Consider the following 19,537-nt stretch of genomic DNA (forward strand, 5'->3'; position numbering starts at 1 on the left):
TGCGGCCACCCCCTGGGGACCCTCCTGGCAGACCCCCATACTCTCTGCCCTGTGGGGGAGGGGCCTGCCCCGGCCAGAAGTCCCTCCTCGGGGGTTCTCTGACCCCCTCCCCCCGTCCTTGTCCTCACCGGCCTGCGTAAATGACGGAGGGCCCACCCTGGCTCCCGCCTCCAGCCCCTGAGCTGCCGCAGATGGTGAGGGGCTGCCCAGCCGTGGGACGCACAGGACTCCCTGCCCCAAGGGCCCTGCCGGTGGCCTGGCCACCTGCCCCAGGCCAAGCAGTGGGACACCAGCAGGAGCAGCAAGCCAGCGCCAGGCCAGGATGGCCGCAACGCCAAAGGAGTTTGTAATTTCCTTTTTCTAAAGGAAAAAAAAAAGAAAAAAAGAACACATCTGCCGTCCACACCAGGCCTGGGACTGTGGTCCCAGGGGCCCTCCCCTCAGTGCCCTGCAGGCCGCACAGCTGGACGGGGCAAGGGGCCGGCCTCAAGGACTTCCCGGAGAAAAGTGTGGCCCCGCCTGGACGGTGAGCAGGAGCCCGTGCACTCCCACAGGCAGGTTCCTGTGCACACGACGCACACCTGGCCGGGGCTCCCCCGGGTGGGGGGGCCCCTCCGCCTCCAGGGCGAGGAGGCGTCTGGACCTGTGATGGCTCCACAGCGCCCCCAAGGCCCCGAGGGGCTAATAAACCGCGTTCCCTGAGAGGCGGATGTCCGGTGGATGAGTTCGAGCTCAGCAGTGGCCTTGGGCTGGCAGCGCAGCTTCCAGGGGCCCTTAAAACGCTGGAAAGGTCAGACCAGGGGGTGGGGGGAGGTGCTGGGAAAGGGGTCCCCCCCACCACCGTGAGGGGACGTCTGTGATGGGCAATGGTCAGGAGAGGGCCGAGGTGTGGGTGCTGCCCTGCCGGAGAGCAGAGGCGAGGGGCTGGCAGGGGGAGGGGCTGGCAGGGGGAGGGGCTGGCGGCAGCGGGGTGGGCCCGTGGGGTCAGGGACACAGGCCACTGGGCAGCGCCAGGGAACACCTATCGCTTTATTGTGACTCTTCCGAAGCATCCAGACTTGGATGAAACCAGCCCCCACACACGAGCCCCTCCCACCCCGGGCTGCGGGGCAGGATTCGGGCGGGCTGTGGTGTGGGACGCCAGCCCGGGGTCCTCGGCGGGCCCACTGCAGTAGGGTTCGTGGGACTGGCCGAGCACGTGGCAGCCGCCCTGGGCCCCTGTGGGAGAAGAGGGGAGAGTCTGCAGCATCCCCCGGGTCGGCTTGCCCGCCCCTGCCCTGGGCACTCTCTCCCTTCTACCCCTGGAAGATTCCTGGGGGCATCTTGGGGCATGCTGACCTTGGAGAGCCCTGGGCAGGCCAGGCTCCTGCCCTCCGCCAGCCTGACCATCAAAGGTGGGCACCCCCCCCCCACCCCCACCCCTTCTCTCCAGCCTGGAGGGCATGGAGCACCGCCCACAAGCCTCCTCCCCGGGCTGGCCAGAGCCCTGTTTGCCCAGCGGGACAGGCGGCAGTGTGTGCGAGACCACAAGGTCAAGCGCTGCAGAGACGTGCCCTGGCGGTGGGCTCTAATGTGCCCGGGCACAGTGGCAGCGGCCCCCGCCCCGGGCGCTACGTCGGGGAGGGTTCGGAGCCAGAATCTGAGCTGTCAGCTCCGTTGGGGCACCTGCCAGGGCCGCCTCTCGCTGCCCCCGCCACGCCTGCTGGCCCCCGTCAGGGCGGCAGGGTGTGCGGCCAGAGCACCCTCGGGATCCCTGCCCGGGCCCCTCTGCCATCTCCCAGGCCGGAACTGGAGACGCCCATGTCAGGCCAGGCTGCGGCTGCCGGTGGGCCCGCTCCGAGGCCAGCCACTCACCCGGCCTAGGGCAGGAAGGTGCGCACGCAGCTGTGGATGGGGGCCCTGCAGAGGGGGCAGAGCCGCAGGCTGGGCGCGCAGGCAGCGCAGACCAGGTGGCCGCAGGGCACGAAGACAGTGCTCACGGCTCGGTCCAGGCACACCTTGCAGGTCCGCTCCTCCTGCAGCCGCCGCAGCTGCTCCTCCGCGTCCTGGGCTCCTGGGGGCTCCAGAGCCCACAGGCTGAGTCTGTCGGGGCCTAGGCTCCACCTGGTTCCCCCAGGGGGCTGGGCCTGTGACACCTCCCCCCACCCCCACCTCCCTCCTTAACAGGCTGATGGGGCGGGTGGGTGGGGGCCAGACCAGGGGTGTCTGGCATCAACCAGCCCCAGGAGCGCCTGCCCCTCCCACCCCAGGAGGCCGCAGAGCCGTCCCTGCCCCCGCCCCACCCCGCCCCACGGATCCTGCCCTCACCTGACTCCCTGGCATCTGCCAAACAGGACTCTCCTCTGGGTGTGGGGTGGGCAGGAGCTGAGGGCAGTTAGGGATGGAGCTCAGCTGAGGCCCCCTCCCCAGGGAAAGCAGTGCCCGGCCCGCAGACGGGACAGGAGTGGCGGCAGGACCAGCCCAGGCTCCCCGAAACCGCTCCTCCCAGAGCAGAGTCCCCCGAGCCCACCCCGTCACAGGAGGCCCTGCCCATCCAGCCCTCCTGCAGGGGCCCCAGGGGCTGAGCAGGCAGGAGCCTCGGGGAAGGCCAGCAGTGTCCATAGAACAGAGGTAGCTCCGCCCCCCACCCCGGCCCCGCCTCCTCCTGCAGCAGGTCCGCCACCAGCTCTGACTCGGGCACAATGGTTGGTGCCGCCCAGGGGTGCCTCTGTCGCACCTGCCTCCGCCCGAAGCCCCCTTGGAGTTCGGGCGGCCCTGCCGGGTGCCCACTCGACCCAGAGCACACCGGGCCGCCCCTGGCGTGTGCGAGCCGGGGTGGGGGGCACTGCACAGAGGGCGGGGCGGCTGGGGCCTCGGGCCAGAGGAGAGAGGCAGACAGCCTGCGGCCACAGCGGCCAGTCGCCAGGGCCACCTCAGCGCAGGGGGCTCCGGGCCTCACGGCCTTCCGTCAGCGTCCGAGTGGCTCAGCCAAGACTCAGCCTCCTGGACAGAGGGGCTGTGCCTCCCCGCCCCTGGGGAGAGCCAGGAACCGGATCCGCAAAGCCTCGGGTGCCAGGCACCGCGCCCAGAGCGTCACGTGGGACCCGCTTAATCCCAGAGGGACTGGCACTGTCCCCACTTGCTGGCTCAGGTCAGGAAGCTCAGAGGACGAAGGAGCAAGAGCTACCCACTCTAGGAGCAGAGGGGCTGGGGTCTGAACCCTGGGGCCCCGGGACCCCTTGGCTCCCCACCCCGTCAGGCCCGGGCACAGGGGTGGAGGGCGGGGCACAGAGCAGCCAGCTCCCCCGGGGGCTCACGGCTGCAGGGGCCAGCGGGACACAGCACCTCCCCACTCTACACTCCCACCGCCTGTCCTGGGTCTGGCCTCGCCGGGGGCCCCGGACACACACAGTGCCAGCCCAGCCCCCTCACACCCGGCCGGGCAGCCCACACCCTCCCTGCTGTCGGGCATCAGGGGGCACCCAGTGGCCAGGGCCACAGGGCAGCCCGCAGGTGCCCACCCCGAGGGGCGGCCGCGGCCCTGTGCTGCGGCTCACCTGAGGCGGCAGGGGCTGCGTCTGCAGGTTCCTCCCACGGGTCCTGAAAGGAACCAGCGAGCACCTGGGCCCTGAGCACTCGGAGGAGCAAGTTGGGGGGGGCGCCCCTCCCGGCCCACCCACACCGCCCAGCCCGAGGAGGAGAGGCAGGGCTCACCCAGGAGCCCGGCGGGGGGCGGAGGGACCCCTGGACGCTGCGGACGAAGTCCCTTCCTTTGGCCCGGAGCAGGAATCCACACCTGAGGAAAGGGAGCTCAGCAGCCCCGGGGGCAGGGGCGGTCCCGGCTGGCGGAGGGCCCCCACCTCAGGTCGGGTTCCTGCCCCCTGCCCCCCCCAGCCCCCGCCCCCCCCCCCCACCCCCCCCCCACAGCGCGGCCGGCCGAGGGGGCCGTGTGGGAAGCAGCCTCTGTGGGGGGTCAAGGAGCAACCAGCCAAGCGCCACCCCCAGACAGAGGGGGCCCCATCCCTCAGACGGGACACCCCCAGGATGCAGAGCCCCGGAGCCGCCCGCAGGGCCCTCACCTCGGGAACCACTTGGCGTGCTCAGTCCAGGGGTCGTCCCCCCGCTCCCAGGTCTGCAGACCCCCAGAGCAGAAGAAGCACCTCACCTTATCCTGTCGGCCTGGGCGGGGGGGGGGGGGGGGGGGGGGGACAGAGATGATTCTGGCCTCCCCCCGTGCAGCCGTCTCCCCCTGGGCCGGGCATGCCCCCCAGGCCGGGGTCAGGGGCTCCTGGGGCTCTTCCCTGATGGGGCGGGGGCTCACAGAGGCCCCCCCCCGGCCCCACATTCCCCCCGACTTCACAGGCGCCCTGGTTTCTCGGAGGTGAAATGGTGCAATGACACCGGGCCCCCGCCAGCATCGGGGAGAGCATTCGTGGGTGGGAGGCAGCGCACTGTCCCCAGGGGGCGTGTGAGGGGCGCCTCCACCCGGGTGCCGTGTCCTGCGGGTGGGGGTGGCCGGCGTGTCCCTCGGGCGTCTGTCCCTGGGCACCCAGGGGCCTCCCAGGCGTCCGTCTCCAGGCTCCAACTGTCCCACCGCCGGCCAACCCCGCGCCCCCTCCGTCCACCCCCACCAGGGTCCAGCTATCCTCTGTTGCTCTGCCCCCCCAGCTGCACTTGTCCCCCCAGTCTAAAGCCCCCCGCCCCGGGGAGACTCCAGGCTGGAGACAGGTGTGAAGGGTAGCGGGCCCCCTGCCCTGTCGTCTTCAGGCCTGGGGCCCCCCTGCCGGGGGGCACGGGCTCCTCGGGGGAGGTGGGCCCCAGGGCGCCAGCGTCCCAGGACTCACCCGTGTGGAAGAAGCCGGCGGCGGCCAGCAGCTCAGGCCGCACGGTGGCGGTCAGCGGCCAGTCACAGAAGGAGGCCAGCCGCAGCTCCTCGGAGGCCATCTCGGGGAAGGCAGGCCTGGAGGACGGGGCAGCCCAGGCCCCTTCCTCCCCCTCCTCCTCCCCCTCCTCCACCAGGGCACGCAGCTGGCCCAGGATCTGCCCGTCCGTGCTGTCCTGGCCTGCCCACGGGGTGCCGCCGGGGTCCCGGCCCGGGGCGTGGCCACACTGGGAGCAGGGTCCACAGAGTCCCCCGGTGGGGCGGCCTCCAGCTGCCCAGCAGCTCCGCTCGTGGCCGCAGCACCAGCACTGGGCCCTGCCCTCGGGCCCCATGGAGGACACACCAGCCCCAAGCAGTTCTGCTGCGGTGACGGGGACCCCGGGCAGCCAGTCCTGGAGTGTGCCCAGCCAGCCGGCCTCTGGGCTGCTGAGCGCCTGGTCCTGCCTGGGGGCAGGGGTGGCCTTTGCCTGAAGCAGCCGGGAGATGAGGGTGGACCCGGTCCAGGCCCCAAGAAGGCCCAGGTCAGGGAGGGGCCAGGGGCCCTGGGGCCCGCTGGGGCCCGCTGCCTTCTGGAAGGGGCCAGCGTGGCAGCCAGCATCACGCGCTTGCTGTGCCAGGGGTGTGTCATGGGGCCCGGGGCAGGGCCCGGGGGGCGGGGGCCGCTGTGGGGGTGGCCGGCCCCCTCCACTCCACGGGGAAGGTGGTGTCTGCAGGACTGGGTGGGGCACAGAGCAGGAGACCCCTCAAGGCGGTGGAGGGCTGGCACTGGCCCCAGGACCTCCGGTGGGTGGGGAGGGGGAGGACCAGTGATGAGTTTGTGAGTTTGGAATTCCGGGCCTGGCGCCAGAGGCAGTTTCTAGAGGGAGAAGGTTCCAGAAGATCTGAGCTCTGCCGCCCTGGAGGGAGGGTGCCACCCTGTCCCAGGGTGGCCCTGGACGCAGGGGTGTCTAGGGGAGGGGAGGCCTGGAGCTGTGACCCCTGACGCCTCCTGCTCTGAACCTGGGGCCAGGGGGGACAGGGGGCCTCCGGAGGGAAGGGCGAGAAGAGGGAGTGGTGGGAGCCCCACCCTCCCCGAGGGTCTCGGCTTGGGGAGGGGCTGGGCCTGTGCTGGCAGCTCCCTCCTTCACCTCCCCAGGCCTTGGGGAGGGTCTTTGGGGCTGGGTCCATTTCAAGGTCGGAGCCCTGGCTCCTGGCTGGGGCGGGGGGGCCTGGGTGTGGGGCTGGCGCTTCTCCAGGCGCAGGTCAGAGCTGCTGGCCACGTGGGGTGCACCCTTGCCCGGAGCAGCTTCCCTCAAACCTGGCCACAGCCACTCGGGCTCCATCAGTCAGCCCAAGCCCAGGGACCCCGGTGTCCCCCACGGTCCCAACAGGTGGGGACCACGGGATGGAACTTGAGGGGAGCCAGAGCTCCTGGGAGGGTAGGGCAGGGCCCCAGGGTCACAAAGGCTCTGGGTGGAAGGGATGGAGGAAGCCTGGACGGTGCGGGCAGGTCCCGTAGCCACTCCCAGGGATGAACCTCCTCCCTGGGCTCATTGGCCTTGTTTTCCTCGCGGTCCCCGCCCGAGCCCGGTGCCTCGGCCTTTCAAAGACAAGTTCATGAACAATAAAAGAGGAACCAGGTTAAGGGGGGACAAGGTTCCCAGGCCCTGGCAGGCAGGATGGAGCTGGAGGAAGGGGCTGCTCACCGGGACTGGAGCCCCCCGCCCCCCCCCCCCGCCACGGTGTGCCCCCGGGCTCCAAGGGCCTGCCCCCAAGGCTCTCACTCATCTCCCACCTGCACAGACCAAAGGCTGGGCCCGCCCTCCTGTACACCAGCCCGCAGCAAGGGGCCGAGGTTGCCCCTCACTCCCACGGGTGCGGGGGTGGGGGCGGGGGCTGCCACCTCACCCTGCTCAAGACCCCATCGCTGTCCCCCTCTCGGCTACACCACCCGCTCTGCCCCGATGTTGCCAGGGTTCCAGTGAGTCCCCAGAACACTCTCCTGTCTGGGGCCCAAAGCCGCCGGGTTTCCGGCAGGAAGTCCTGGCAAAGGGTGGGACCCAGGAGCATGCCTTCCCGTGGCGCAGGGCACCGAGGGCATCAGGGAGCCCGGTAGGGGCCCAGGACGAAGCTTCGGGCTTGGGCTTCTGGAGCAGCAAGACCGGGTGGCACCAGCTGAAGGGGGTGGGGACGGCGGGCGCAGTACCCAGCCCCGCCCCTTGTGTGTGCCCTGGGGTGTTGCAGCTCCCCGCCTGGCGGCTGACCGCTTGGGGCCCGACACTCTGCTGTCCCCACCTTGCCTCCTTGACGCTCTTGCCTTCCCTCTTGTGTTTTGTACAGTGGCTTCCCGCGGGGCAATGCGGCATGGTTTGGGGGTGTGGGGGCCCTCTGTACTGAGGAACTATTCTCAGTGCCGTCCACCCCCCGTGACTGTTGCCACCCCTCACCCCAGCGGGGCCCTGGGTGTGAGCACAAGAGGTGCTGCCGAGTCCCGGGGGTGGGTCTGGGAGTGTCCGTGAAGGGTCTGCGCCTCCCTTTCAGCACAGCTGCTTGGGGGACTGTGACGTCAAGCAGGAAATGGTGAACTCCAGGACCGGGCTGGAGAGAGCGGGCAGAGGGGGAACAAGGCCCCCGGACCAGGCTGTGGCGGCCGTCCCGCTGGGCCTCCGTCCCGGCTGCCAGGGGAGGCACCTCTGCCCCCGGAGCAGTTGCAGGCGGTTTTGCAGCAGGTGCCAAGGCCCCTCTCATTGCCAAGGTTGGCACCACCTGAGCAGGGAGGGGCTGCCAAGCAACCCTATTCCGGCTGCTGCGTGGGCCACAGGCAGGCGTGTCCGCATCCTGCTCCCACACCCTGGAGACTTCTGGGCCTCAGACGGTCTTTGGGCACAGAGGACAGTTTGTGCTGAGGCAGAAGGTGCCCTTAGCAAAGCAGAGTTAGGGCATGCAGTGAGGGTGCATCTGCTGGGCCATGGGCCAGCACTGGGGGCAGCGGGCCCCGGGGGGAGCCCCGAAGAAGGGGCACAGCTCTGGGGAGCCCGGCCACCTGGGCACCAGGAGCTGGTTGAAGTCCCCCAGCCTCCAATTAGCTTTGACTTGTGGGGGACCCCCTGTGCTACGTGCCTACATGTACTCAGCATGTCCAGGGGGGAAGAGAATGAACAGGGGAGAGGGTGGAGAGGGCAGCAGCAGGGTGTCCCGGGCAGAGCTGAGAGCCTGCTGGCCCTGGCACGAACCCGGAGCCAGGCCACCCCACCCCAGGGGTTCCTGTGGTCTTCCAGAGCCTGTGGCCTCCACACCCCTCCCTGGGCCAGGAGCTGCTGTGCTCCCAGCCTGCAGGGCCAGACCTCCTGGCCCCAGCTGGGCTGGGAGGGTGAGGATGGAGCAGCTTCTCCCACCCCTTCACGGGACCCATGCACAGTCCCTGCACTAAGCCACTTTGGGGCCCATACATTCCCTGCTGGCTGGGGCCCACACCGCCCTCTGCTCTGGCGGGCCTGGGGTGGCTCTCAGATCCTGCCTGCCCTTCCCTAGCCAGCAGCTTTCGGGAGTGCGCCTCGGTCCCCTCGTTTTGGGGGGCCTCTCCTTCCCCATTGTGGGTGGAACCTAAAATGCTCTCCAAAGTTTCCGTTTGACATCATCTCTGGTCCTTGCACTGGGCTGAAGAGTGTCCCTCAAGTTCATGCGCCTGGGAATGGGCCCTTATGTAGAAACAGGATCTTTGCAGATAGAATGAAGTTATTAAAGTGAGATCATACCGAGCCAGGGCAGGCCCTACATCCAGTGAAGTGAAAAGACCACGTGACAAGGGAGGCACAGTGCCAAGGAACACGAAGGACGCCCGGGGCCACCAGAAGCTGGAAGAGGCCGGAAGGACCCTCCCCTGGAGGGAAATACCCGCGCAAGAACTTTACGAGCAAACTGGATATAAACTGCGGAGCCCCTTGGAGACCCAAGAGAGAGCTGGGAAAGCAGCACCCCCGGGAACACCGGAGCCCCGGGCTTCCGGGGCGCAGCTGCCCCAGGAGACTGGGCCACAAACCAGCCTCAGGCAGCCCTGGACTACGGCGCGAGCGCCCAGAGTTCACACCCTCGGCGCCCCGACGAGGGATGTTGGGGCGTTTGGGGCGAGCTGCAGGGCAGACTGGGCTCCGGCTTGTGCAGGTGGCATTAAGTAGCGAGCCGCAGTCGCCGGCTCCGCTGCTTCACAACTCGGAAATAAGCCTGGGAGTGCCGTCGGGGAAGCCTCCCGGGAACGGCAGCGCTTCGCCGCCGCCCATGTGACTTCCTGGGCTCGTCCCGCCCCTGACCCCGCCCACACCGCGCCAGTCTGGGACCCCGGCGCAATATTCGTCCCGCCGGGCTGCAGGGCGCAGGCGCGGTGCGTGGCGGCTCATCGCCGCTCCCGGCCTGCCCCGCGCGCGCTGACGTCGCGCAACCTCGTCTCCGCCGCCGCCGCCGCCGCCGCCGCCATTGGAGTCGGCCCATCGTCCGTGTGTGCGGTTCCTGTTCACAGCGCAGCGTCGCGCCTCGCGAGCGGCCCGCGCGCCCACCAGCCGCCGCCGCCCGGCCGGCGCCCGGGGAGGGGGCGGCGGGCCCGGGACCGCGAGAGCCCGGGTGACAGGCCCGGCCTCGCGGGAGGCCCGAGCCGGCAGGCGTCCCGGCCCCGCGCCGCGCCGGCTGTTCATGAAGCATGTCGGCTACCAGCGTGGACCCCCAGGTAGCAGGCCGGCCCGGGGTCGCGGAGCTGGGGTCCGGGGTCGCGAGGTCGGGGGCCGGCGTCGCGGGATCGCAGCCTGGGGCGGAGTCGCGTGGCGCCGCGGGGCCCGTTCGCCCTGGAGCGCGCCGCGGCCTGGGAGGGGTGCTGGCCAATAACTTCGCGTTTCCCCTTCCTCCGGGTGTGTCCGCTCGCTCGTCCCTGCCCGCGGCGGTGCAGAGAAGCAAAGGACAAGATAATAAAGGTGAGCGGCCTCGGGCGGCCTGCGCAGGCCTGGAGCGCGGCCGGGAGCGGGAGGTGGCGGCGTGGGCACCCTGGCGGGGGGCAGGCAGAGGGAGGGTCTGGGAAGCAGCGTCAGAAGGGACTACTTCCTCCTGGGCTTCGGGGGAGACGGAACGTGTGGGGAGACCTGACAGGTGGGAAGCAGGGGCTCTTCGTGGGTGGGGGGACCGCCAGGGGGTCGTTTGGCCGGGCGGGGAGGGAGCCACGGGGCCCAGGTGCGAGTCCGGGGCGGCACTGGGTGGAGGACGCGGGCGCTCACAGCCTGTGTCCTGGAAGCCTCGGGTCCCCTAGCGGCATTCTGGCCTGGAGTGAACCCCAGAACTCGCTTTGTGAGAACCTGTACGTGACCCTCGGTGTGGACTCGCGAGGCTGTTTTCAGGCAGTCCGTGTGGGCTGGGCGTAACCAAATATGGTTCATCGTGTTTTCGGTTGGACAAGGCCCAGCGCTGTGTTTACCTTTCCTTCCCTGTCCTGGCCGAGCCTGTGACTGTGGAAAGTGCACCCACAGCCAGGCCAGAGCGAGCAGGCGTGCGTGGGGCCTTGGCCGGTCGCTTCCCGGCTGCGCTGGAGCTGGCCCCCCTCCCGTCCCCGGGACCTGGGTGCAGGCCCTGCGGTGTCGCAGCCGCCTCTGTGTCGTCCTCACCTGCCCGCACTGGCGGGACCCTTCCGGGACACAGAGCCTCGTTCCCGGAAGTTCTGGTCAGATGTGCGCAGGTCGGTCCTGTGCTGCTCACGTCCGTTTGTACACAGAAGCACTCTTTACCAGAAATTAATGGGTGTAGGGTTTACTGCTGTTAATCCCACGCTTAAAATGTGTTTTAAAAACTCATCCATGACTGTACTGCTTATTCTAGTGCAAAATGGTTCTCTGCATCAGAAGGACACGGTTCACGACCATGACTTCGAGCCCTACCTGTCTGGGCAGTCCAACCAGGTGAGCTCACCCGCGGCATTTGCTTCTGCCGTGTTCCCACCGGGTTTGTCACCTGCCCTTGCCGCCGGGTGCTGACTCGGCTGCTCGGAGCAATGAAGCGCCCGCCGGCTGTGGAGTTCGGAGACAGGAGACTGGTTGCCGATCCGGCGCTGGGCGTGGCTGCGGCAAAGCTGGGCTCCTGGGGGGGGGGCAGGGGGCGCCGCCCCGGGCTGGCGTCTGCAGGCAGCTCAGCGCCCGGCTCTGGGGCCCAGCCCCTGCCTCGGGCTGACTCTCGCCTCTGCTGTGGACGGCCGCTTCCTCGGACAGCGGGCCTGCTGCGCCCATCCCCTCTTCTGTGAGGTGGACAGTGAGGGGGGCTCTCAGGCGTGGCGGGGAGGGCGCGAGGTGCCCCGGAGAGCGCGGAGACCGTGCCGGAGGCAGGGCCCCGTGAGTCAGGGCCACCTGGCTTTCGTGGGGGTTTCTGGCAGCACTTCTCATTGGGTGACGTGGCGAGTTCAGCAGCCCCCCGGCGCTCTTCTGCCAGATGCCATGAGCGACTGTCCCCCTGACGGGGGGGGGCAGCCAGAAGTGTGTCCTGGGGGGTGAGTTGCCTAGGGTAAACTCATTTGGGGTAGTTGGAGTGTAGGCCTAATGTCTAAATGTCTATACTGTGTACCACTTGTTTTTTAAGGTTTAGTTTACTTGTTTCTAGTGTAAAGGGAAGGGAGAGAGAAAGAGAAATACTGATTGGTTGCCTCTGGAGCGCCCCAGCTGGGGACCTGTCCCCGCAATGTGGGTGCGCGCCCTGACTGGGAAGCGAACTGGTGACCCTTCGGTTTGCAGTCTGGCGCTCCGTCCACTGAGCCCCACCAGCCAGGGCTGTGCCACTTTTAAAACGCACCGGGCTCGTGGGCTTTGGAGTAGAGGCCGGCTCTGCCTCCCCCGGTGGTGGAATGTGGCCAGTCTGCCCTCTGCCAGGCGTCTCGGGCCTTCCCCCGCCCCGCGGCACTGCGGGGCGGCAGGGCCCCCCCACCGGAGGACCAGGTGCTGCGGAGCTGGGCTGGCCTGGCTTCGGGCTCCAGCAGAGGTGGTGGCAGGAAGGGAAGGGGCTTGTTTTTGACCACCTTGCTATTTCCTGGGTGACGCAAGTGCTGTAGCAGTGTTTCGTGTGTCAACCTTAACCGAAAGGAGGGGACCTCGCTACACCTGGGAGGTGTTTCCAGGAGGTGGAGCTTTCGTGGTCCTCGGGGCTTCGTTTCTAGACCTACAGGTGGCCGCTATGGTCAGTGGCATGGTCACAGCTGGGTCGCCCTGGGGGGGCCGGGGGGAAGGCCCTTGCCCCAGAGGCTCCTTGTGAATAGCCCCGACTCTTCCTTTTTACCTAATTTTTCCAAGGTTGTTTTTGCTGTCTGTTTAAGTAAGCACCTCCCAGCCCAGTCCAGACACATTCCGCCCCCTGGGCTCTGAGGGCCCCCTGCCTCCCTGTGGTCCCTGCTCTCGGTCGCTGGCGACTGAGTCACTGTGTTGTCTGTGACGTTGCAGCCTTGGCTGATTGCGGAATTCCTTCCTGCTCGGAAGAGCGGGTGTAGGAAGCAGAGGTTTCAACCTTAAATAGACGGTTCTGGTCATTCAGGATGAGAGTTTTTTTGCTTTTTGTACTGTGGTTAGACTTTGGTAAGTATGAAAGACTCCACCCTAGAATAGATGTGTAGCTCTACCGAATCTGACCGATTGTCTTTCCGAAGAAGGTCTGTGGTGACCGTCATTGGCAGCATGAGATTCGTTTGGTTTGCCGTTGACCGAGTCGCAGGGCGGCCAGCAGAGCCCAGCACGCGGGGCGGCGTCTCTAGGCCAGGAGGCTGGCTGTGCCATGAGCACCGTCCCCGGTGTGGGCCGACCGGCCCCGGAGGCTGCAGCAGCAGCAGCAGCGCTCCAGTGACGGCCAGCTGTGGTGGCCTCCCCCCTAGGACACAGGCCTCCCGGCACTGAAAGCAGGGTCGGGGCCGCGTGTCCTCACCGGCACCGTCCCACCGTCTCCTGGTGAACGGACTCCATGGGCACCATGCGGGGAGGGCACATGGGTGGTCACAGGGGCCCTGCCCAGGTGCGTCTGGGTGGAGTCACCTGACCAGGTGCTGTCTGGGGAGCTGCTGCTGGCTGAGCCGGGGCCTCTCCGTGTCTGCACTTGGCGCTGGCAGGCTGCGGCCCACCTCGCACCGAGGGTGGGGGGGGGGCGCCTGGGGTGACTCAGTTCCTCGTGAGTTCAGGGACCGCCGCTTGAGGGAGGCAGAGTGGGAGGCTGTGCAGTGGCTGGCAGCCCCACATGCACCACGTGGGGTCACCTCTGCAGCTCCTTCCTGCTCAGGGCGGCACGTTCCCGGGAGCGAGTCGGGTGCCCGCGGACGGTGCTGCTGGCGGTGGGGGCTGGACGGTGGGGGCCGGCCGGCGGGGTCTCCCCGGCCGGGAGAGCAGCCTGACGCGTCCCTCTCGTCCCGCAGAGCAACAGCTACCCCTCCATGGCCGACCCCTACCTGCCCAGCTACTACCCACCGTCCATCGGGTTCCCGTACTCCCTCAACGAGGCGCCGTGGTCGACCGGAGGGGACCCTCCCATCCCGTACCTCACCACCTATGGACAGCTCAGCAACGGCGACCATCACTTCATGCACGACGCCGTGTTCGGGCAGCCCGGGGGCCTGGGCAGCAGCATCTACCCGCACCGGTTTAATTTCTTCCCCGAGAACCCCGCCTTCTCGGCCTGGGGCGCCAGCGGGTCTCAGGGGCAGCAGGCCCAGAGCCCCGCCTACGGGGGCAGCTACCCCTACCCGCCGAGCTCCCTGGGCGGCACGCTGGTGGACGGGCAGGCGGGCTTCCACGGCGACACCCTCAGCAAGGCCCCCGGGATGAACAGCCTGGAGCAGGGCATGGTGGGCCTGAAGATCGGCGACGTCACCTCCTCCGCGGTCAAGACGGTGGGCTCGGTCGTCAGCAGCGTGGCGATGACCGGGGTGCTGTCCGGCGGCGGCGGGACGAACGTGAGCGTGCCGGTCTCGAAGCCGACCTCCTGGGCCGCCATCGCCAGCAAGCCCGCGAAGCCGCAGCCCAAAGCGAGAGCCAAGGGTGGCCCCGTCCTGGGGGCCGCGCTGCCCCCGCCGCCCATCAAGCATAACATGGACATCGGCACCTGGGACAGCAAGGGGCCCGCGCCCAAGGCCCCGGCCCCCCCGCCGGCCCCGGCCCCCCCGCCCGTCCTCCCGCCTCCGCCGGTCGTGCCGCCTCTGCCGGCCCCGCCGCCCCCGCTGGCGCCGCCGCCGCAGTACCAGAGCCCGCAGCCGCTGCCCCAGGCCCGCTGGGTGGCCCCACGCAACCGGGGCGCCGTGTTCGGGCAGGGCCTGGGGACCGGGGGCGATGGGCACGCCCCCGGGGGCGCCCCGCCCGGCCCGGCCCCGAGCGCGGAGCCCCACCCGGTGCTGGAGAAGCTGAAGGCCGCGCACGGCTACAACCCCAAGGAGTTCGACTGGAACCTGCGCGGCGGCCGCGTGTTCATCATCAAGAGCTACTCGGAGGACGACGTGCACCGCTCCATCAAGTACTCCGTCTGGTGCAGCACCGAGCACGGCAACAAGCGGCTGGACGGCGCCTTCCGCTCCGTGGGCAGCAAGGGGCCCGTCTACCTGCTCTTCAGCGTCAACGGCAGCGGCCACTTCTGCGGCGTGGCCGAGATGAAGTCGCCCGTGGACTACGGCACCAGCGCCGGGGTCTGGTCGCAGGACAAGTGGAAGGGCAAGTTCGACGTGAAGTGGATTTTCGTCAAGGACGTGCCCAACAACCAGCTGCGGCACATCCGGCTGGAGAACAACGACAACAAGCCGGTGACCAACTCCCGCGACACCCAGGAGGTGCCCCTGGAGAAGGCGAAGCAGGTGCTGCGGATCATCGCCTCCTACAAGCACACCACCTCCATCTTCGACGACTTCTCGCACTACGAGAAGCGCCAGGAGGAGGAGGAGGTGGTGCGCAAGGTGAGCCGGGCGGGGCCCGCGGGGGGGCGCCGCGCTCTCCCTCGCCGAGCTGCGGGCTGTCGAGGGCCGCGCCTCCTGGTCTCTGTCCCGTGTGGGCGCTGGGCCTGCGGCCACCGAGGAGGGCAGGCGGGCGGGCGGTGCTGGTCCGCGGGTCGCTGGGTACCGGCTCTCGGAGACCAGGGTCCTGCGGTGTCGGTAGGCCGGCCTGGCTCCCTCGGGCGGTGAGGGCGGGCAGGGCAGACAGGTCCGCGCAGCCCGGCGAGTGGTCGGGCCTCTGGGAGTCCAGCTCCCCGGGACGCAGAGACGCCCGGAGCCCGGGGTGGCCACCGGGAGCGGGCGCGGGGGTGGCAGAGGACTCACCCCGAGGTTTCCTCCTGTGTCTGTGTCTCCGCTTAGTTCTTCCCTCCTGGCTCTGGGGCGGCGGGGAAACAGCGGCGTCGGAGAGGCTGGTGGGCTGCCTCCCGCACACACCCTCACCGGGCATCGCACCCGCAGCCCAGGCCCCCGACCTGGCCGGGAATTGAGCGGGTGACCTGTCGGTGTCGGGACGACGTGCAGCTCACTGGGCCACACCAGCCAGGGCTTGCGTCTTTGTTTTTGTCTTGTGTTTTCTTTTTAATTATCTTCATTTTTTTTGAGGTTTTTATCTTCTTTATTTTTAAAGATTTTATTTATTTATGTGTAGAAAGGAGGGAAGGGAAGGAGAAATAGAGCGAGAGAAATATCCACATGTGGTTACCTGTCGCACACCCCACACTGGGGACCTGGCCCGCAACCCAGGCCTGTGCCCTGACTGGGGATCGAACCCGTGACCCTGTGACTTGCAGGTCAGCCCTCAGTCCTTGGAGCCCCGCCGGCCGGGGCTGGGTCTTTGTTTTTAAAGCGCCCTTTCTCTCATGAAACTCGAGGTGACCATGGGTGGGCCCCCGTGTTTTCCGTGTTTGATAAAGAGCCCCGTGCGTCTGTGAGTGTCCCGTGTCTCAGCTGACGGCCTGGGGGCCTGCGGCGCGCACTGTGGAGGGCACCTACCTGCAGGGACGACTCGGAGCTGCGAGAGCAGGGTGGTCTCGCTCCCTCTGCCGGGGAAGGGGCGGGGCCCTCGTCCGTCTCCAGTTACTGAGGTGCTGCGCCCCCCCTTCTGGGCGTGGCGTGAGGTGCCTGTAGTAAACAGAGCAGCTGAGTGCGCAGGGCGGGGCAGTGCTGGGGTCCGCAGCACCCTCACTGCCTTGGCTCCGTGCTTGGTCGGGTCTTGGGCAGCAGCGAGACCCCTGGCCGCAGTCGGCCCCAGGTGTGCGGCCGGGAGCCGCCCCGCCAGCCCAGCAGGTCATCGAGGTTCCTCCGGAACGCAAGCTGCACCCTGCACAGCTGCCCTGGGCGCCCTGGAGTGCCAGGAGAGGGGCTGGCCTGGTGCTTGCTGGGCTTCCAGGAGCCGTGGGTGGGCGGCTCTTGGCCTGCTCCCCGGCGCCTCCCCCCAGGGCGCCCTGGTCCCCGGAGTCGGGCGGCTCTTTGGACGCAGGCTTGTGCCGTGGCCCCCGGCTCTCGGGACGCCCCGGAGCAGAGCCGCCCTCTGTCAGTGAGACGCAGGGGGCGTGCGGTGGGACGGCTGTGCCTCGTGGACGTGTGGGGGCTTGCCGGTCCCCAGAGGGCTCGTGCTCTCAAGGAGCCGGGGGAGGCCCGTCCTGTGGGCGGGGGCCACCTCCGTCACAGAATTCTGCCCGGGGGTCCTTGCGCGAGGCAGGCTGGGCTTGTTGGCGACGGGGCTCTCTTCACGGGCGCAGGGCTGCGAGCCGTTAGGGGTCAGAGGTCGGCAGGGAGGGGTGCCAGTGCTCAGGGCGGTGCCGCCGTGGGTGAGGAGGCGGGCGGGGCAGAGGGCGGGGCACGGTGCTGCCCGGGGACACGCTGTGCCCTGTTAGCGGAAGAGGGCCCTGCCGGCTGCCCCCAGTGTCCAGGAGCCCCGTCTGTGGGGGGCGCTGCCGTGGACCATGCTGGTGACCAGACAGGGTGCCCCAGTGCGGGGGCACATGCCCCCCCTTGGGTGCCGAGCGCTGTCTCCGCGTGGCAAGGGGCGCGGCCTCGTCACCTGCCCCCCCCCCCATACTTGCCCGAGGAGCCGCGCGAGGACGGGGGCTGCGCAGAGGTCAGCGGGGCATCTGCGCGCTCGTCCACCCTCCGCCTGACCCTGGTCTCTCTCCCCCACAGGAGCGGCAGAGCCGGAGCAAACAGTGAGGGCGGCGGGCCAGCCTCCCGTGCGATCGAGCGGACGTCCCCGAACTCGGGCCTGGTGCTGCGTCCTGGCGGCGCCCGCGTCTGCCCGCCGGGAGCCCCGCCCAGACGGCGCGGCGTGCGAGCCGTGCCTGATAGCCTTGTAGACCACACCAATAAAGGCCGCGCCCGGCCCGCCAGTCAGACCCGCCCCCCGCAGACCGCGGGTCCCCTGCGGGGCCGGGGCCGGGCGCGCCCAGAGAGCCGTGCTGGCAGAAACCACGGCCTCGCTCCGTTCTGTTCTCCTGGGCACCGTCTCCGCGCCGTTCTTCCGGACGTGCCCCCGGGTCGCCTCTCGGGGGGTGTGAGAGGTCACGGTGGTCCTGCCCCTCGGCGTGTGTTTCAGACGCTTCCCTCCCAGGTGCCGGGACCCCTGGTGGCGGCCCGGGGCCGGCCGCTCGCTGCGTCCCACCAGTCGCCTGCCCCGCGCCGCGCCGCCCGCGCGGTCGTGTTCCCGGACAGCAGGCGCAGGGCACCCGCTGCGGGCCGGCCGCACCGTCTGCCCCGGGCGGCGGGTCCCCCGTCCCCAGTGCCCGTGGCCACACGGCTCGTCTTGGCCCTCCTGGTCCCGTGCGCACCCCCACGGCGTTCAAGTTCCGTGCCCTGGGTGCTGAGCGTCCCTGCCGCCCCTGACGCGGCGGCTCTGCCCGTGGCAAACCGCACCGTGCGTCTCGGCCCCTGCTCCCGTCGGAGGTGGGAAAGGCCAGCGAATGGACCCCCGGAACTGGCCAGGCCGTCGCGTCCTGTGGACTGAGGGCCCAGGGCCACGCCGCCTGCTCAAGGCCGGGCACCACGTGGACATGGTGCCCCTCTGGCCACGCCAGCACCCGCGTCTGCCCCTCAAGGCCCCGGGGTGGGGGGGGCAGACTCCCCCCGAACACTCGCACCCCTGCAGGAGCCCCTCCGGCTGAAGCTGGGCCGTGCCGCGGGGACCTGTATTCGGAACGCGTCCCGCTCTGAGCTGCCGCCGCCCGGGCAGAGTCGTGGGCGCCCCGGGGCGGCCCGCCCTGGGACAGCACAAGCCTTAATAAACGACCCCGTCTGGCAGGTCCGCGGTCCTCGCATCCTTCCCCCGCCGTGCGGGTCCTGTTGTGAAGCCGGCCGAGGGGCACCACCCCAAAGCCCCCTGTCCCCGCTGGGGTCCTGACGACCCAAAGACGAAGCCGTCCCCTCCCTCGCCCTCGTGACTCTGCTGGCGGGGGTACTGGAGAGACCCGGGTGTGGCTCCGGGCTGGCGGGCTCCCACGTCCTCCTGTGAGCCGCGGGGGCGGCGGCACTGTGCCGTGAGTGGCCGGTGCCTGCTGGCCGCAGGCTCCCAAGCCCCAGCCCAGTCCCTCCTGTGCCCCCGCAGCCGGCCTGCCCCTCCAGAGAGGAGCCTGCCAGGTCTCCCTTGGGGGGTACATCTCCGAGGTGTCAGCGTCACCCCCGCCCTCACACGGGGCACTTGGCGGTGGGTGGGGCTGGCCCGGCCTGTGGGCCAGTCTGCTGGGAGACCGGCAGCTTTGCCTGGGCTCAAGACCGCGCCTGCCGCCTCACCTTGGGCAGCGTGGGAGGCCAGGAGGGTCACCCCCTCACGTCTGCCTGCCGTGTTCTTCGTGTTCACTCACTGGGCTCCCCTGAACGTGGGGTGGCCCCCGCTCGCAAAACAAGGGGCCTGCACGACGCGTTGGGGGTGCCACCGTTGCTGTGGGGCCCCCCTTAGAGTGTCGGGGCGTCTGCAGGTGGGTGAGTGGGGCTGTGGCTGGTTAACGGGGGGCTGGGCCCTGGGTGGGTGTCAGGTCCTTGCGTGTCACCTGCCCTGAAGCTCCCTGCACCCTGGGGACCGCGGCTGGCTGGCTCGCCACCGTTGCCGGCACTCCAGGGCGCCTGCTGCAGGGACTCGGTGCCCCCAGGGGGGAAGATGGGAGTGGGCTGTGGTGTGGGTGCACCGGGGGCGTCAGGGGACGTCATGTGAGCAAGCTGTGGCCAGGCATGTCTCCCCCGCCACGGAGCCCCTGGGCCGGCCTTCTCCCGTGGTCTACCCCAAAGCCTGCCCCGCGAGGATTCCCAGCTTCCGTGGCAGGCACCGCTACCCGCTGACATCTCTGGGTCCCTCTGGCGTCAGGAGTGCCCTCGCGGGCTCTGGCAGTCGGTGGGCGGTGGGCAGCGTCGTCCTGGTGGGCTGCCTGCCGCGGCCCCTGCGGTCTCCCCAACCCTGCTGGGACTGGGGCGGCCTCGGGCGAGGCCCCCGAGCAGGCCGCTCGCCTGCTGCGCCCTGGCTCTGTCCAGGCCTCCCTGTGCCTGCGTCGGACCCGGCGGCCGGTGGCGGCAGTTTGCTCTGAGGGCAGCTGGCGCGGTGACGGCGCGGTGACGTGCCCTTCCCGGCCCCAGCACTCCCCCGGCCCCCCCCCCCACAAGCCCCACAGCCTCTTCTGCAGCTGCATCTGCAGCTGCTTTTGACAATGGTGGTGGGTTATTTTCTCCGCAGCAACTGGTCAGAAAAAACACTCGGCCCCAGCTGGTGT

At 69.4% G+C, this 19,537-nt stretch overlaps 2 protein-coding genes across 2 annotated transcripts; one reads left to right on the forward strand and one right to left on the reverse strand.

Annotated features, from left to right (window-relative positions):
- Positions 1-1,009: 1,009 nt before the first annotated feature.
- On the reverse strand, positions 1,010-9,525 carry BIRC7 (baculoviral IAP repeat containing 7). Its single transcript, XM_045833115.1, has 8 exons — positions 9,159-9,525; positions 4,824-5,576; positions 4,059-4,158; positions 3,694-3,775; positions 3,537-3,579; positions 2,308-2,364; positions 1,855-2,053; positions 1,010-1,218 (listed from the first exon to the last, which is right to left on the reverse strand). The coding sequence occupies exons 1-7, from the start codon at positions 9,523-9,525 to the stop codon at positions 1,860-1,862; spliced, it is 1,596 nt and encodes a 531-aa protein (XP_045689071.1). The 3' UTR covers positions 1,010-1,218; positions 1,855-1,859.
- On the forward strand, positions 9,275-17,252 carry YTHDF1 (YTH N6-methyladenosine RNA binding protein 1). The gene is made up of 5 exons (XM_045833530.1): positions 9,275-9,557; positions 9,774-9,798; positions 10,691-10,770; positions 13,248-14,771; positions 16,971-17,252. The coding sequence occupies exons 1-5, from the start codon at positions 9,531-9,533 to the stop codon at positions 16,995-16,997; spliced, it is 1,683 nt and encodes a 560-aa protein (XP_045689486.1). The 5' UTR covers positions 9,275-9,530; the 3' UTR covers positions 16,998-17,252.
- The last annotated feature ends 2,285 nt before the right edge of the window (positions 17,253-19,537 follow it).

The sequence above is a fragment of the Phyllostomus hastatus genome, unplaced genomic scaffold, assembly GCF_019186645.2.
Source record: "Phyllostomus hastatus isolate PE091 unplaced genomic scaffold, TTU_PhHast_1.1 phas_contig_17, whole genome shotgun sequence".
Taxonomy (NCBI): Eukaryota; Metazoa; Chordata; class Mammalia; order Chiroptera; family Phyllostomidae; genus Phyllostomus; species Phyllostomus hastatus.

Excerpts from the sequence above, each read along its gene's own strand:
- BIRC7 (XM_045833115.1), bottom strand. The coding sequence starts at position 9,525 with ATGAACAGCCGGCGCGGCGCGGGGCCGGGACGCCTGCCGGCTCGGGCC. Across the intron at positions 2,365-3,536 it reads CGCAGCCCCTGCCGCCTCAG|CTCCTGCCCACCCCACACCC; the intron begins GTGAGCCGCAGC and ends AACTGCCCTCAG. Across the intron at positions 2,054-2,307 it reads GGCAGATGCCAGGGAGTCAG|GAGCCCAGGACGCGGAGGAG; the intron begins GTGAGGGCAGGA and ends TGGAGCCCCCAG.
- YTHDF1 (XM_045833530.1), top strand. The coding sequence starts at position 9,531 with ATGTCGGCTACCAGCGTGGACCCCCAG. Across the intron at positions 9,558-9,773 it reads CTACCAGCGTGGACCCCCAG|AGAAGCAAAGGACAAGATAA; the intron begins GTAGCAGGCCGG and ends GCGGCGGTGCAG. Across the intron at positions 10,771-13,247 it reads TGTCTGGGCAGTCCAACCAG|AGCAACAGCTACCCCTCCAT; the intron begins GTGAGCTCACCC and ends CTCGTCCCGCAG.